Genomic DNA, 18264 nt, shown 5'->3' with positions numbered 1-18264 from the left:
AATTATATATTAAAGGTTTAAAATAATTATGTACTAGACAAAACACATGAATTCTGAAAGAGATTACTTCAGTTTCACTGTAGTCTTCTTTTTACAGACTTTGAAATCATGAATTGTAATGTAGTATTTATTTGGATGAAGAAGGATAGAATCTGGGAAATGAGTGTGAAAAAGGATGTTCAGTTTTAACATTTACCATATTACTATCACTGGAACGTCTGAAACTGTGCACTCTGAATAATAGAGATAATTAATTTGATCCAGCAAATTTGATAATGCATTTATTATTAAAAAGACTGTATCCTAAATTAACTTTTAAGTATTCAGTTTAGATACGTAATCTGACAGGTCAAATGTGATACGAGATAAAGCCTTATTCAGAATTATTCACTTTCTTCTTTCTCTGTAACAGGTATTTTTAGCTCTCTGAATGATGGTATTGCAGTGGACAGTTTCTTCTGAGATAATGGCTGAACAGAAGATAACTGTTTGGTTCTTCATCTATCATCTTATTACACCCTCTTTTGTCATCTCTCTAGCAGGTAAGATGACCTCCTGTTTTAATTCATTAAGCTAACTCTTCTTAGTTATATGTGTTTCAAGGTCAGGTAGACTGTTTGTATGGCTTTAATTTATTTATGCAGATACAATGAATTACTAAATGGGAAAGATGAAACTGGAAGAAAGCATACTTATTAGAATGGATGCCGTAATAAAAAGTTTATAAAAAGACAGATCTGGACTTCAAATCTGTTCTTTTCTGTTCTAATTTAGTATATGGAATTAAATATTTTTCTAGATTATAAAAATTGTATCAACTGTCTATTGCTGAGAGATGATCAACATGCATAGAATAACGGAAACATTCCCATAAGAAGAGGTACTAAACACAAAATTCTGTAATATAGACCCTTTCTTAAAATTCACAAATTTTCACCAGCCCAATGTAGTGGTAGTTTTCATAATACAGTGGGGTAATTCTCCATATTCTGATTTTAATTTTTAATTACAAATTTTAAAATGTTTCATAAATAGAGATGGGACCATAAATATTAAAACATTCTGGAGTCATATTTCTAACATCTAAAATTACAGAGATGTTTGCAGCTGAAATTTTAGTTCCATTTTAAGAGATAGAAAGAGGACTTTGGAAAGGTGAAATTCAGGATTAAAATCTAGTTTCTGTTCCAGCTGTTCCAAATAACTTTGAGATTTGTAAAACTTTTTTCAGATTTCCATGCCAATTTCAATGAATGCTGATTTTTAGTTACTGTGATGAATTGTACTGCCAGTATAACCAGAACATACACAAAATATTGACCAATATTTGAAAGTGCAAATATTGTATACTAGTATTTTGGTTGTTTTCAAGGTAGGCTTTAGATCCTTCCCTACTTTTGAGGTTCATAGGCTTGCTTAATCTGGCGTACCATTTCAGGCACTGCCTCAGTTTCACTAGCATGAGACCATATTGTTTATTATTGAGTCAAAAAATCTGAACAATACTGTGGTGTAAGCTCATTGCCATTAAGAAATTACTATATAGCTCACAGGAATGCTTTCTGGTTTTGTGGTAACAGTACTTTATTCTATGAAGGTTTTGCATGTTGTTCTTTACTCCATATCTGAGTTCAGTGGAGGATTTTCTGATGCCTAATAAAAGCCTGTCAACTGCTATCAGTAATGTTAAAATGTGATTTTGCTCTGGACTTGTTGACATCAAATGAAACAATCAGCTGCAGTAGCCAAGCAAGTGCATCAAAGAATTGAGTCAATCACTGAAGAACAAATGTTCAGTTGATTTCTTAACATGCAAGGCCAAATGATTAATGTTATTGTGTATTCTGCACATTGCGGTTGTGCTTAGAAACCAAAAACCTTGGCACCAGAATGTACCTCCTGGCAGGTGCCCTCAGAGTGATGTGGGAAGGTTTTGCGCTGTGAGGGTCACGAGTAAGTGACATAGGAAGAACAAAGAGGGCTGTGATGATATTGCATGCACTTTGAGTACACACTGATACTGTCATAGCAACATTTGTTTGATCTTTCACACATGATACTATCAAGGGGAATGCTGGCAATATCAAGAGTGATGGAGAATGTGTGAATTGGGGATGGTTTTTGAGTAAAGATCATGAGTTTCCATTTAAATAATATGACACACCAAGCCCCCGAGTGAAGAGACAAGTTGGCTGGGAACAGATGTTGAAAGCAGAATATTTAAAAAGTTTCTTTAACGCCTTTTAACAAATCACAGTGTTTCTCTAGAAGTATATTTGGCTCACTTTGCCTTCTGTGGTGCTGGACCCACAGTTCTAGGTAGTTCTGCCCTGTAAGTTGTCTTTGGCAAACTGATTGGTGACTCTGTAGGCAAGGTTTTTGCAATCCGTTGTTCCTAAACAGACCTTTTATATTAACTGCTCTGGACTGAGGAAACTGATAGCTTCCAGATACAATGTCTTTTGAGATGTCTCACCCTGTGGTCTTCCCCAAGTTCAAAGATATCAGCCAAAAAAACTGAAAGTGTTCAGAATTCACCCATTTGATTGAACATCGAGAGCTTTCAGAATTTAACAGCTAGAATTATTGGGGAAACAAGGATCTAGGGACCTGAAGCTGCACTGACTTGGGCCTGAAGTGGTGACAGGCATTCTGAAACTCTATAAGCTGGTTTTATCTGTTTTCAAATTGATCTTTTTCCTGCTGCAGAAAATTCTAAAAAAAATCCCAAACTGAAATACATAGTTTTTTTAGAAATTTGGAGTTCGCTTTGGAGTAAACACCTTGAATTTTTATCCGGTTCTGTTTCATGGTAATCAGAGGCAGAAGTTGAGAATTGTTGCAATGTCTGGCCATTTCCCATCAGTGGGGAATGTGCACTTACTTTAATAAGGGAAGCAAATATTACATCAATCAGTGCATCAGAAGTTTAGGCAGAAGATCATCTTCTGCAATGTGACAGGAGCAGTATTTATTTTCCAGGTAAATTATTGCTTAAAATGTAGTCTTGCAGATATAAACTGGTGAAAAAGCCGTAAATAGTTTGGTCTTTCACTTACTGATAGAACAGACAGTTATAATAAGGATTGCTTTTCAGAGTGCACTTTGAGTAGTGGAAGGCAAACGAGAGTAGCAAGTCATTCCCTAGCGAACATGTCAATGATTGTCAGTCCACTGCCAAAAAAAGTTATTTCATGCCTATTACCAAGAATATTTGACTTTTCTCCTCCTCCCCCTGACATTTCTCCAACGTTCTTCCAAGTTACCTTTGACTCCCCATTAGATTCATGTCCTATTGCTAAGTCTGGATTTTAAACTTTTCTTTCATCTGCTACTTGCCATATAATTCAGTGAACTGAAGTGTATCTTCACTTGGGATAATAATCTTGCACAAAAGAATTAAGACTATTTTTCAGCTGCAACCTATTTCGTTCTTCCGAAAGACTAAGTAAAAGCTGTAAAGACCCTATACTTTATTGTGCTTAATGAATAGTTGATTACATTTGGCTATGAGAGGAATCAGTAGTGAAAAATGTTCCTCTGATAATTTATTTCACTTCAAACAGTTCTACTTTTTACTTTGGGATTTGATAGTGCAGCGCCAGACAGTACCTGAGTTTGGGTCACATCAGTCCTTAGAAGGCAGCTTGTCACTCTGGTGACTCTTCTGGATTGTGCAAAATGAGGTGATAGTCCAGGGTTAAAAAGGTAAAAAATCCTTCTAATTTTTAGGCAGCCTAATGCCTTATTTCCAGAAATCATTAGGAACTCAGACTTCAGTGAAAGCTGGTAAAGCAAGAATGACAATAAGACACAGAACCTCCTAGTACAGTGCAGTTGTTTCCATGAGTACATGAAGGTGCAATTAGACAGCATGCTGAACTTCTGAGTATGTTGCTCTTATTTCATATGCACTAGAAAGGTTTGCAGGGGGAGATTCTGTAGAATGATTACTGCACTTCAGCTTCATCCCTAATTTGCTGGGCACTGTCTTTGCTATGAGATCAACGTCTTAGGCTCTTCAGTCACTTTTGAAGTTATAACACTTAGGTTTTTAAGGAGGAATCACCTAAATTATTTATGTATCTAATAGACTAATGAGAGTATGTTTACAAGTACAGTAATTGGTATTAGCTGGCATTCCTCTTGGCAGTATGAGAAGACAAGCAAACTGTCATTATTAGACATAAGTGGAGAAATTTACTCTGCCAAGGGCTGGAGCTTTTTATACTTGAAACTCACTGTAAAGGAGAAAGGACATCATTAACTAGGCGGCTCTTCAAGGTCTTCACTGACACATAGGAAATAGGAGTAGTTTTGCTGTTTTCAGTCCAGAAAAGTAGAGGCAGTGTTCTCAAAGGCAATCTGAACCTTTCATATAATACGAAGTGGGACTGCTTGAGTGGTTACCTCTTCTGTTTGAGTGCTGACTAGTTCATGGAAAATGATGTCCCTTCAGCCTCTTGATTACATACACTGGTACCTCTTCTCCATCACAAAGATGGAATCTTCTTTATAGACCACAAAATGCTATATCATGACTTTTTTTGACATGAATGCATTTGCTGCTTCAGCACATAAAGCATCCCATGAATGCTCAGTGCAATTTTTCCCGCATGACTGAGAGAAGTAAAAAAATGATCCAGCTCCCAAACCTTAAATTATTTATGGCTTGGACTTTTTCCAGAACAGTAGGTTCAAAAGTACGTGTTGTGAACTGAGGGTTAGAATCTACATATTTTACAGTTTTTTATCACAACATACAGCATTACTCGCATTTGCTAAGGAGAGATACTAATTTTCTTGTAAAAGAAGAAGTGGATGAATATACTTAATACCAGTTTACCTTATCTCTCATGTTCCTGCTTGGATCTTAGAAGACTAATTCATGCTACTGCTGAGTGCCTGATATTCATAAAAAAAAAATCACAGTGCTCAGAAACGTGGAATGTTGAAATTGCCCTGTTTATGTTCCAGAGAGCCTGGTAGAGATATTTTGGTTCATTCCCAGACCATCTAGTTTCTGAGCATGACCTTCTCAGATACTAGTAGGTCCTCATTTCTCTAACATATTGAAAACAGTACAAGATCTAAATATGAAATGGTTTCTAGGCTTGCAGTGCTGATACAGAGCCTGACAACTTAATTAAACCGATAATGAATGAATCCATCGTTCTTATGTTCAGCATCCCGTAGCATTCAAGGTTAATCTAGCCATGCACCGTGTCAACAGATCTTTGTCCCTCTCTCCTGTGAAAATATGTAACTGCATACAACACTGTCAGGTAGATCAGTACTGACACCAAATGACTGTCTAGTGCAGCAACTTAGGTAGGTGTACAGCAAAGAGGAACAGAAAGCGAAGGAGAAGACTAATTAGAAAAATAGAGTTGTTAATTAAGATAAATTTATATCGGTGCACAGTGGGAGTGATGGGATCTTAAGGTTTTTCACCTGGTTTAGCTTCTTTCTGACATTGACCTTTGGAAAACTTTTCACTGTGACTTGCTGTCATTAGTTATGTCACCATTCATAGTTTTTATAATTGATTCTTCTTCAGCAGAGAACTTGAATATGTGCTTAACATTGCACTTGTGCGTAACCTTGTTCGTTTGGATCACCTTATATGCTTAAATTTTGTGATGTATAGAGTTCCTGAAAGAATATGAGAGGCCTTTAATGAACTTAAATAAGTACTTTCAATGCTGTCTCATTATTATTTACTTTAAGCAAACAGTATTACTATTTCACCATTTCTAAGGATGAAGTTAAAGGTTTTAGCGTTTCCAGCAGAAGCTTTTGTAGCTATCCCTTACTAAAACTGTTACCATCTTTTTGTTGATAATATATTTCCTTTACAGTGGCATTATTAAATATTTGGCTATCAAAAACATTGCTAAACTTCTTACAATTCTCTTCAAAATAAATTGTTCTATGTAGACTATCTGAAATGAAATTCATACGGTTTTGCCTTTTCCTTTTTAAAGCAAAATGGTAATTTCTTAGTTAAAGTATGCAATCTGTAGGTCTTGAAGAACATTCAAATTTTTCTCCCTTTGTTTTTCAGCACTCCCATCTAGTATATGGAGCTTTGGTCCTCTGATCCTAGATTTTTTTATTTACAGAAATGTTTGTAGGATTGGGGCCTTAGGATGCATCTGCTGTATTTTCTGAATATATGATCTGGAGGCATATTTAAGCCCCACATTTTACTGCCAGCCCTTCACTGTATTTCACTAATATGCAACATAGTTTCCTCTGTTAGTTTCTTTTGCAAATGATAACTTACATACTCATGTTTTTCTGTTTGACATGTGCCAGCAAGTTGTTCTTCCTGAGTAAAGCACTTCTTAAATGGTTCTGGATATGGAAGCACTTCTTAAATGGTTCTGGATATGGAAGCCCTTCTAGGAGCCTGTGTACCCTAAGTACTGGTTAAGGGAGTGCTTGCTCCATTTTGTTTAATCAACTGTTTCTCTAATTAAGATTTAATTACTTCTCTGGGGTTTTTTTTGTGATTTAATTTGAGGATTTAGTGAGATTAAAGACACTTTAGAGCAAAAAAGACAAATGTACAGATGGGCATCCATTAAAAATACCTTGGATATGATTCACACTATGGCAATGATTTCAGAGAAGTCACTTGCTCTTGATGTCCCATTTAGTCTAGTTTCCCAGTGAATTGCCACACAACTATATGTCCACCATTTCTGATGAATCACTTCATGCAAAATTGTGTGGTAACATTCTATATCAGTTATGACAATTCTGTTCTGAAACTAAATGGGTGTCACTTTTGTATGTTCCATTAAAAAAAAGAAATACTACCCTTATAAATAAGGAAAAACTTAAAATATTGTTTTTACTCTTAAGTAAAGAATATTCCATAGCTCCCGCATGGACATATAGGTTATAATTACCCTATAAGATAACATGGAAAGATATATCGTGTAAAGTAAGAGTAAATGGTAGCTTACAAGGTTTTTTTCTTATTTCCATACTAGCCATACGAAGACAGAATGATACACAAGTGTCCAGCATGGTTTAGTGACCTGTATTTGAGAGACATTTGAGTAAATCACTAGAGAAGACTAATAGTAAAATTAAAGTATGCTATTCCTATTGGTAATTTTCTGGTTTTTTCTAGTTTTCTGTATTCAGATTAGATAAAGAGTTGATTATGCAAAATATAAGTGTATTGTTGATTATAAATTTGCATAAGTTGATTATACAAAATGTAAGTATATTGAAAAGACAGATAGCACTCTCTACAAATAATTTAACTAAACAAATTGCAAGAATGGTCCATTTCAGGTTCTCTGCAAAACAACATTTCAGACCAGTTATAAAATAGCTTCCTGTGTACTTGTGACAACTGTCCATGAGCAGAAGAAAACAGATATATTTGAATTATTGTGGTTGTTAAATGTTAACTGTGAAATAATGTGTAATTATTAGTAGCTGCATTTCCCAGTGAAAATAGTGGGTTTTTGTTCCCATTTGCATATTTTCTGCCATATGATACAGAAGTCTTGATTCAGATCGACATCTTTCCTTTTAAGTGTGTATTCCCTGCCTGTGTAATACATATCAGGCTTGTGATATCTTTCAAATCTCAAGTCAGAATTTGTCTGCTATGTTGTTCAATTTATGCCAAATTTGTACCTGTCATGAGTAATTAGTATATTTAGAACAATACATATAATTAATAAATTTTATAGAATTACATTATGAAAATGCTGAACTAATGAGAGGTGCACTCTAATAACAACAATTAGGCTTTTGGAAATAAGGCACAAGAAGTGGACCTATATGGTGGCATATCAAAAGATTGTATTTACAGGTAAGCATAATCTTCTTATCAAAGAGGAGGAGAAGGACAGGAGGGAGAATTGGGAACAGGAGGGAGAGGCTGCAAGGCCATTTTGGCAGGCAAATGGTTAGGAAATGGAAGAATGTGAGGTGAAGGGAGATCCATAGAGGACAGACACAAGGCCATTGATTTGGTTTTAGTTGTTCTTTCTATGACCTAAGTAATGCAAAAGGAGTGCATGTGGACTGGAAAGCCTCTGTGTTCTACATCAGCGCATACCATGCAAAATTATGTCATTTGAAAGCTAGTTAATTTTTTAAAAATATGTTTATATGGAAAAGTTTAACATTTCTGAATTAAATGTATATATGGAATTAGGATGCACTGAAAAATCCTTTTCACTGTGTCTTCCTTTTCCCTCTTCTTAAGGAATGTTTCTTGAGATGGCTTGAAAGGAATTGCCTCAGGTGGTTTGCGATTGTTATTTTCATACCATGTTATTGGTATCTTTTTCTCTGAATGTGTTGAATATTTTGTATTATGATCCCTCACAGGCTTGTTCAGGGACATTAAGGCGTACTAATATAATTCTGTAGCACATCTGTAAGGCTTTCGGATTAATATATCTTACTTAGGTAGTAGTTGTTTCAGATGGTTCAGTTAATAAGACAACTTTTTGCCACGCTAAAGGTGCAAGACTATACCCCTGCTCTTATTCCACCCTTTGAACTGGCAAAGATCTTCATCAGGGAAAAAAATCACTTCACTAAACTGAAAGAAAACTAATCCAGAAAGCAAGAATTGAATAGATTTCCACTCTCTTTAGCTTTAGCAACTACCTAAGAAATCAGACAACCACAAGCAGTGTTACAGGAAGGGCCAGAAGGCAAATGACACTGCCCAGCTGCAAAGTGTCACTTAGAGAAAGGATGACAGAACCACCTTCCAGAGGGAAAGGTTCTTTTGCGGGATCTGTGATCTCATCAGCTGAGAAGAGATTTTCTTGACCTTTGCAGAGAGTTCCTAATACATTTTAGCACTGTTGTTGAAAGGTCTGAATCTTGTTTGCAGAATTCACTGAAGAATGCCTCAAGTAGTCAGGTGCTTTTGCTCCAATTTAAAATATAAATCACAAGAAATGTACCCAAAACATAGGGTTTAAAGGTGTTTGGGAGGTCAGATGTTCCATCCTCTTGTCTAAAGCAGGACCAGAAGAGATGAAATGTGCTTCTCATGTCATCCTCAGTTTGCCTAATACATCTATTTCTTTCGTCTTACCCTACTTTTTTTTTTCCCCTTTTTCATGTAGGCACAACTTCAGTGAAGTGATCTTTTTCCTTGTACTCTTAGTCTGCCCTTCCTCACTCTCCAAACTCATCACACAGGCGTAGTACTTAAAGTGTGAACATTTCTTGCTGATGTTTTCACAACATCTTTCTCTTCTCTTTTCTCCCACTTACTGTTTCATATCACTGGTCCAAACTCAGCTGGTGACTAGGTTTATTGGTTGCCACACCTGACATTCAGTCTATGCAGATGTCAGCCAGACATCTGAAAACATTCATAAGAGATTGCAGCAGAAGTGCCATTATAAAGCATATGTGGTAGGTGTGAGAAGCAGGCATTCACTCAGTATAATTAACAGTGCTGGCAGCATTAAAAATGTATGACATGAAATGCCTAAGTACTCTGTACCATTGTTCGAGTCCTAAGGTGGAGAGTCAGCTGTATATGATATGGCTATTGGCTGCTGGAGGCTGTTGTTACTCTGTATTTCTATTTAAGAACTGCACAGAACATGCCATCACGTTTGTGGCTCAGTCATTCCGGGCTCTGAGCAAATATGTGAATCTTGCCTTTTCAGTCTGAAGCCACTTCTTTTGACCTAGCAACATGTAGATTTTTACATCATGTTGTGCTTTAAAATATGAAAGAAAGCAGATCATTTTTCAAAAGCTCTACCTTTTTTCTAGCTGCTTTTCTTTGCTTCTTTGAAAGACTTGTCTTACATTAATTCATCTTTAAAAATAAAGCTGCCTGACCATATGTCTCACAGCATAACAGTGTCTTCTGAACCTGCTCCTGTTTTCAAGGGAAATGGTGATTTTTTTCCCCTCAAATTTGAAGTGAAAAGGGAACTTGCTTTTTATCTATAACCTTTTTATCTGTAAGTCTTCTCCTAATGCTGTAATTCAGTGTCTATTTATGAATATAGAATTTAGGAACAATAAAAAAGGTATCTCCAGAAGAAATGTTTTATATATATATGGTATTTTAACACTGACAAATTCATATTCTTTAGGTATATCGATAAATTCTTCTTTTATAGGTTTCCTAAAAACTGTCTAATTTAGTCTAAAATGCTTTATAACCAAAGACAAGAATTTTAAGGGCAAGAGTACAAAACCATAATTTGATTTAAGGACATTCATCTGTTACATTGCCAGTTTATCTTCTGATCTGTGAGCATATTTTAAGTGTAGCATACAAGACATGTCACGGATTTTTATAGGCAGCACAGATAATATTGCAAAATATTAGAATTTTTCCATCCTCAACCATTGCTTTTGGAAACTTTTTAATTAAATTTTTTAGCCATCTCTGAAGATCTTATTAGTAGAACTGTGCATGTTTTGTTTGTTTCCCTTCTATTACAAGATTCTTGCAGTCATTTTCCAGATCTCTGGCATCTCTAGAATTTGGAGCAAGGCTCTGAACTTGAATGGAAAGTGAACCTGGTAGCAGTCATATACTCTACAAGTGTCCATACTCACTAGAGACCTGTGAGAATTAGAAAGCTGTGTTGTCTCAAAATTTTATCTATATGGAGCATGCACCATCTCCTCACAGAGCCATTTTGTACCTAGAATGCATATTTGCTATTTTCGCAGAAAAAGCCCCCAGTCACATCCTGTATTTACTGAGCAGAATTTTCCCAGAACTTTCCACCTTTTCTCCTGGTCTTGCTTCTGCAGATCCCAAAGAGCAACCTTGTACGCTTGGAGGAGATAAAGAAGAAGGAAATGCAGCAGGGGCGGGCAGAGCCTGCCACCTTTACAACAGCATTAGCAAATGGAGGATAAAGATTAAAAAATACATTTTGTTGTCAAACCTGTTTGACATTTATTCACCTTTAAGCTCTTGACTTTACAAACTGAAATTACTTTCAATAAAGGATCTTTTTAAAATTTTATTTTGGAGGGTAGAAAGCTAACATATGCCTCAGATGGAAAGGAAGGACAGGCATGGTCTGGAAACAATGTAATTCTCAGCTTTAATATCCAATATAAGGGTTTTTTTGTCTGATGCAATAAAGATTCTTGCTAAATACATAAAATCATTGGACATGATTAGGTTATAAGATCAGGAATAACTATAGGTAGTTGTTTTGGATCTGGACCTGTTTGATGAGAATTTGTTGTTCTCTGTGGAATAAGTTGGTCTCACTGCATTTCTAAAGGGCATATATTCAGTTCATAATTGTCTCCACATTTGGCATAAACAGTGACAAATAATTAATTTTGGCAGCAAAAGCACACAAGGTAGTATTAGAGGGACATAGCTTGAGTTACTTTAGTTCTCAGAAGGCAGAGGTCAGTGAAGGACAGCCAGCACTTCTGTTATCTGTACTGCTCCGGTTTTGTTGAAGCAATATAGAACTTGACTTTGGGGAACTTGCTATTTGTCCTTCACATTTCGAATCTGGAATGTGTGATGCTAATGCATCTTCAGTTTGACTCGTAATTAAAAAGTGATTAATTTGAAACTCTGTTCTGTTTTCAGAGGAAGGTAACAAAGGTTTTGGACCTGTTTTTGAGGAGCAGCCTATCGATACCATCTATCCAGAAGAATCTTCAGATGGACAAGTCTCAATGAACTGCAGAGCTCGAGCAGTTCCTTTTCCTACTTACAGGTAACCTCTCTTGTTTTGATTTTCAGGTCTTGCTTATTTTACTGAACAAGTGTTTCAGATTGTGTTATTAAATGATTGACTGGCTTAAAAGGTCAGTGCAAAGTCTTCAAGGCAGGAAAAATGGGGAGATTTGCAATTTCTAAGACTCAACCTTGCTTCAATTTGCCAAAATGTCTAGACAGTGTTGAAAACAGTATATTCCTGTTGTGTTACATGTTTTCAGCTTTTGAAAGAAATACGGATCTGGATGTTGAAAAAAAATTACCTTAAAAAATAATTAAGAGGCTACCTTTCAGTCTTAGGCTAAGGATGATTGATGTTCAAGTCCTTGTTCTTCTTGATTCAGAATGGCTTTTTTTATCCTATTTTGCTAAAAAGGAAAAGGATTTGCTGTTGAACCTGCATATTCTACATCCCACATTGCTTTGGCATCTGTGTTGCAGAGCAGTGCTCAAGAATGCGTCAGTTATGCTACTGAAGACATAAAAAACTTTATTCTGAAAAGCATTTCAACTAGTTTTAATAGAGATCCACACATGACTTCTTTCACAATAATTATATTATTGTAGAGGGCAATTCTGCTTTGTTGTGTATCCGTATAAGTTTGTCAGCCATTGTCTGCTCATTATGTGAAGAGAAATGTACTTAAGATTATCACTATTAAGACTGTGACTAAATTACAACCTGGTTATAGGCAGAAAACTGCTGTAATTATACTAAAGACAGACACAATTTCTTGCCAACAAAAGAGATCCATTTCAGTAGATTATCCTATGACCAGCCCCCAGTACTCACTTATGTGTGTTTCCAGACTCTGGTTTCTAGAACAGAAAAAGCAGTTGAGTCTGCCAGCTATTCTTTTAAATCTGTTGCAGTTTTGTGATCAACTACGGTATTTTTCCATCAAAACAGCTTAGTCTTCACTGCCTTTTCTAAAAATATGCTAACAGGTTGTCTACCTATACAGAATCCCTGTGAATAGTCCTTTTGAATATGATCCCTGCTACATCACATTTTGCTGTTGCACTTATTTGCTCTTACCATGCTTGGAAAGGACTAGAAGTGTGGAAAGGTCAGATATGCTTAGATTTGGTACCCTTCTGATATACTTCCCCATCTCCTGTCTGCAAGATTGTAAACATACCATCTATAGAGTGATTACAGACTCTCCGTAAAGTTTGGCATTCTTCTTTAACTGTTGTGGGCTCTGCAAAATTTGAACTAGTAAAGCCATTCTCAGAGGATTGCATCGCACCTCCAAGCTTTTTATTCTAGGAACAGATCTGATAATTAGCACTGATAGCTGGTGTGAAGATAATTGCAATATAGAATAAGGCCACTTTCCCTATTTCCTGACATCATTATTTTTACTATACCTCAAAACATTATCTTAATTTCTTAGCCCTCTAACAGTTATTGAGCCAAAATTTTCTTATCTCAGAGGTAAATAAGTCCTTCCTGCCGTTTTTCATTGCAGCATAATCTGTCCTCAGGACACTTATTCCTAGGTATTTCTGAACAGAGGATTTATTATTTGTAACACAGATGTATCTCACAGGACTGAATTGATCCTTCTAAAGGAATAAGACCAAAATGCTATTTGCTGCATCTTAAAGATCCTGCCATTTCATTAGACTTTATCTTTTTTGTTCATGCCACTCTTACTATTGTTTCTTTCTCTGACAACTCCAAGTTCCACTTCCAAATGAAAATTCTGTATATTTCAGTACATCTTCAATAGTGCAGGAACACATAGGGTGCGCGCTCTTATTGTTAAATACTTATGCCTGTCTTCACCTAAGAAAAAAAATTATTTACGCTGAAATAATCTTAGGATTTTTAAATGTATTTAAGTTGCATCTTTCCTATTTGTGCTTAGGAAATGTGCAGTTCCTCTCTAAGAAGATTATAGACTCCCCCTTGTGGACCCAGTAGTAGATATAAATGTAAATAAAAATAATGAGTGCTGGTTCCTACTCCATGTATTTTAACTTTCTTAAAATCACTAGAAATCGATAAGGGCCAAATCTGGGCCACCAGTTTCTGTCTTAGTCCCTCAAGTGGAAGTTGCAGTAATTCAGTGAAGTGGCTGTGGGGTTTTACCATAACTAGGGGGAGAATGTTCAGCAATTTTCTGAATCTAGTAAGTAGGTCTTAAATCAAGTATGCCACAGTTTTTGCACTGACATCACTGGCATGTTAGGTTTTACAAAACATCTTCATTAGCAGCAGGTTTATGAAAACCTCTTAGATAATTATTTGAGAATGTGTTTAAAATCCTCATGTTTGATCACTAGCTAGCTCATTGACAGCCAGCTCAAACATCTCTTAAAGCTTGGCTAGGAATCCTGTTTTAACCTATATCACATCTCCAAGACGGCAGATGTGAGACTCTTATGTTTAAAAGACCTGGAGTTCAGATCTGTGCCTTTTGCCGAAGAAAAGCTTTAAACATATATAGAATTATATTAATAACTTCCTGTATATTTTATCACAATTTATGAGTTATTTTTCACATCATATTTTTTATCAGGTTGCTTTTTTGGGCCAAATCTTACATCTGGATTTTCTTTTTTAATAGGTGGAAACTCAACAACTGGGATATTGATTTAACAAAAGATCGCTACAGTATGGTGGGAGGCAGACTTGTTATCAGTAATCCAGAGAAATCAAGGGATGCTGGAAAATATGTCTGTGTAGTGTCGAATACCTTTGGAACTGTCAGAAGCAGTGAAGCCACTCTGAGTTTTGGATGTAAGCCAATGTTTATGTCAAAACATAGAAAAATTATGGTTAGCTTGGAATACCCAATGTTTAAACTGCAGTGTCTTCTGCTAATGTGTGCTATAGCTGTATTACTTTGTAAAAAAATCCAATATCTTAAGTGCCATAGTAATTTTGTAAGCATTTTAGATTCTTTGGCATTCAGCTGACCTGACATCCTTCCCAGTGAGTAACTGTTAAATTATTAATTGAAGAGACTCATGGAGCCAGATCTCCAGATAATAATGTCCAGACTCTTTTAAAATCACGGTAGGACCTGAGGGGAAATAGTCACAGAAGAAAGACACATGTGGGGGCATGTGATGATGAGGTGCTGCTGCAGTGCAAACACAACTGGAAGGCATGCCACTTGCTAGTAAAGCGTGTTCCCTGACTCCTAGGCTACAGTGAATATCCCAGCTGAGGGACATTTCTGTCAACTTCTGACAATCATGAGCTAGTCTGGTGAATGCATGCATATGTACAGGCCTGCCCCATCAACAAATACATCAAATAAGTGCATTGTAAAAAAATGATGAGCTAAATGAAGAGTAATGTGAAATTTTACTGACTGAAGACGTGTTTGGGATTTTTATTTTACTTTGCCTTAAGTTGCTTTTTTTCCCTGGATATATTTTTTCATCAGAGGACAAAAAAAGGAATCTAAAAAAAAGTAATCTGTTCTAACTGGGGTCTGTTCACAAAGCTCTGGGTTCCCTGACACTAAGTGATTAGCAGAATTCGCTCCTTGCTGTGCAAGATCAGACATGAAGTGAGTTCTGCTTTCTGATAGTAGTTATAAGAGTGGGGACACATATACTAGGGAAATTCAGAGGCTATAATGGATTATAGTTGATGGATTATAGAGCTGATGAATTATAGTTGATACAGTTGATACAGTCTTAGTCTGTATTTGCAGTTGATACAGTCTTATTCTGTATTTACCTGGTGTATTTTCTAGAAAAAAAATTGAAAGCCAGGTTGTTACTTCCTTTTAATGGAGAAAACATTAAAATTCGGTTTACAGGATATTTATTTATACCTAAAGCAAGCTTCAGTGGTGTCAGTCCTGAATAGCCAATAGGATAACAAGAAATTAAACCAATAGACACAGTAGATGAAAAAAGTACAATCAAAACCATCTGAGGCATGTTCTGCCTACCAGCTCACTGACTGCATGAGCTGAATGTTGATAGCGTGCTGAACATTTATACTGAACAGAACCCTAATATATAATGTTTCAAAGTGTAAATGATAATAGAGCAATGAGGCAAGGAATAGAAGAGAAAAGATAGCTGGAAACTGATAAATACCTGTTTAAAAAAAGGGTGCTTTCATTCTTCTTTATACTATTGTATTTCTTCCCTTCTTCTTTTTAACAATCACCTACCTATAAAAAAAACATTTCCTCTGACAATCACTCTAAAAAGCTGAATACAGAGTTGCTAAAATTAGTATAGTGGAATCCATCTTTAGTGGAAGTTTTTGTTCTTTTGCTTGTGCATAAACTGATTAAAAAATGTTAACAACCATTTAGAAGAGTTCAAAAAAGTCTTGACCAGCTGTATTTTTGTCTTACTGTCAAACTTACTGAAATTATGGAACAAAATCCACATTTTCTCATAAAATCCATCTGAGAATACTGTCTTTAGTAGAACTGGATCTTTTTAGATCCAGTGCCTTCAAACCTATTACAATATTTTTTAAGTGTTGCACACATTGTTGTGGTGGCTGTCCCAAAGTTTCAGAGGTTGTCCAAAGACACGATAAACAAAATATCTACACTTTTAATGCAAACTTAAAATTTCAAAAATAAACTTTAAAGCAATGATAGGTTTTCCTTACATCAAACCCTATACCACCCATGTGCAAGGCAGTATCAAATTAGCAACACATTTGTTGCTAATCACTGTAATTTTAATTTTTTTCCTATTCCTGCAAGAGATTTTAAAGAAAGCAGAAATCAATAATACTGGCAAGTTTACAAGATGGTCAAAAGGTCTGCAGCAAGGAAACTAATGTTTTAATGAGAGATCAGTCAATATTTTGCTTATAGAAAGTAGTTGTGTGGTAAGGTCCATGCTGGTATTTGGAATGTGAATAACTCAAACTACTGCAGATATTGTATGAATAGAGGTATTCCAATCTGGATGAAGAGCTTTGTTGGCTTTAGTTACAAGACTTGTCTGGTCAGATAGGTAATTCTTACTGCGTTAGTCTGGTATACTTACTCCTTTCTTTTATCAAAGAATAATATTCCAAATTAGTTGGGAGATAGTTGTGAAGAACTGACTACTTCCATTGCACTATGACAGAGGGTAACATTTTTTAAAATAAGAACCACAAGTCCTTCGAGTGTCCCAATACAATACCTAGCATTGAAGCATTGATCTGTCAAGATCCAGTCAGTCGGTGGAAGCATCTGTATTGTCTTCTGGTCTGTTTGAGCAGAATAAAAATTAGTGTTTCAGAAGCTGGGAGAGGTGTTTCCCTGAACACTGGCATAACTGCACTAGAGTTTTCTTCAGGCATTTGACAAAGCGTAGTGACATTTGCTTCCTAGATTTTAGTAGCCATTCAGATCTGACAACTGTGATTTCCCTGTGAGCATTCCTTTACCTTTATTATATTTAGTAAATGTAGTGGTTTTTACAAAGTTAAGGAATTAATTATTAATAGATAACATATTAGATAATGGATCTACCCATTGCATTTTACAGTAGTGAATAGGCTCTGTTTTCTACTTAATCTCTTTTTGTATGCAGCTCAGTCCTGATTTTTTCTTTATTGTTGCTGGCCGGCTGCACTTAAACTTAAGTTTTAGTTAGGTCTCAGAGACACTCTTGGGAATTTAGTAGAACTGGATACCTGCCTGCCATTGAAGAAGGCTGAAGTAATCTGCATGACTTTAGCTTAGATGATTTTTGTGGTAGAATATTGCATTCAGAGGCTGTGCACTTGGCTATTACAGAGGTGTTGTTTGCACCACAGTAGCATTTAGAGCAGGGCTCCAGTGAGGATCTCTACAGTCTTCCTGTACTTGGTGACATAGGGAAATCTCACAAGAAATGTTTTGTGCCTCAAGGTTTATGATTTAATTTCAGATTGGATAAGAGTGAAAAGCAGCAACATAGTGCAATTATTGATGTAGTTGATGTTACTCATGCAACTGTTGTCTTATCTCTGCAGATACCATTAGTGCTCTCCCACAGTCTGGGGGATAATGAAAGACTTGTTTCTTCATTCTTTTACAGTAGTCTGGTTACCCTGCTGCATGGAAGTTGATTTAAAGTGAGTCAGCTAAGGCTTTACCTGGGACATGAATCACTTCTGTCCCAAACCTCTGCCACTAAAGATGTGTCTGAGCTAACTCCTTGCCAGTCCTTGGCTGCTGGAGTTGTCAGAAAGGGCAGCCAGGTCATTTCAGAGAAGCCACTTTAAGTTACAGTAAAGAATTAAACTTGCATTTGGAAAAACCTGTGGAAAAATAATCTAAAATCCTTTTCTTGTCTCTTCCTGGGATTCCTTCTTCAAATGTAACTTACCTGGCTACTCCTAGGGATGCAATCTGCACCACTGGTTTTTTTCTTTTTTCCTGGCATTTTCAATTATGATGACAAAAATACTGTAAAAAAATGGATTTGATAATGGCAAATAAGCAAAACTGGCATTAGAGGTCCAGAAGTATCTCTCTATTGTATTTCTACATCAATCTCTACAGGACTGAAAATAATAATAATAATAATAATAATAATAATAATAATAATAATAATAA

At 35.9% G+C, this 18264-nt stretch overlaps 1 protein-coding gene across 1 annotated transcript in view; it reads left to right on the top strand.

The window, feature by feature from the left end:
* The window catches only part of CNTN1 (contactin 1), a 243206-nt gene that overhangs the window by 153377 nt on the left and 71565 nt on the right, over window positions 1-18264 (top strand). The window contains exons 3-5 of the mRNA XM_027659979.1: window positions 413-542; window positions 11597-11726; window positions 14308-14480. Coding sequence (XP_027515780.1) covers window positions 431-542; window positions 11597-11726; window positions 14308-14480 — 415 coding nt within the window. The 5' untranslated portion in view covers window positions 413-430. The remainder of the gene's footprint in view (window positions 1-412; window positions 543-11596; window positions 11727-14307; window positions 14481-18264) is intronic.

This window comes from Corapipo altera, unplaced genomic scaffold (assembly GCF_003945725.1).
Source record: "Corapipo altera isolate COAL_440 unplaced genomic scaffold, ASM394572v1 1, whole genome shotgun sequence".
NCBI lineage: Eukaryota > Metazoa > Chordata > Aves > Passeriformes > Pipridae > Corapipo > Corapipo altera.
Note: the sequence above shows the minus strand (reverse complement) of the source record. Positions and strands in the feature narration are given on the sequence as shown.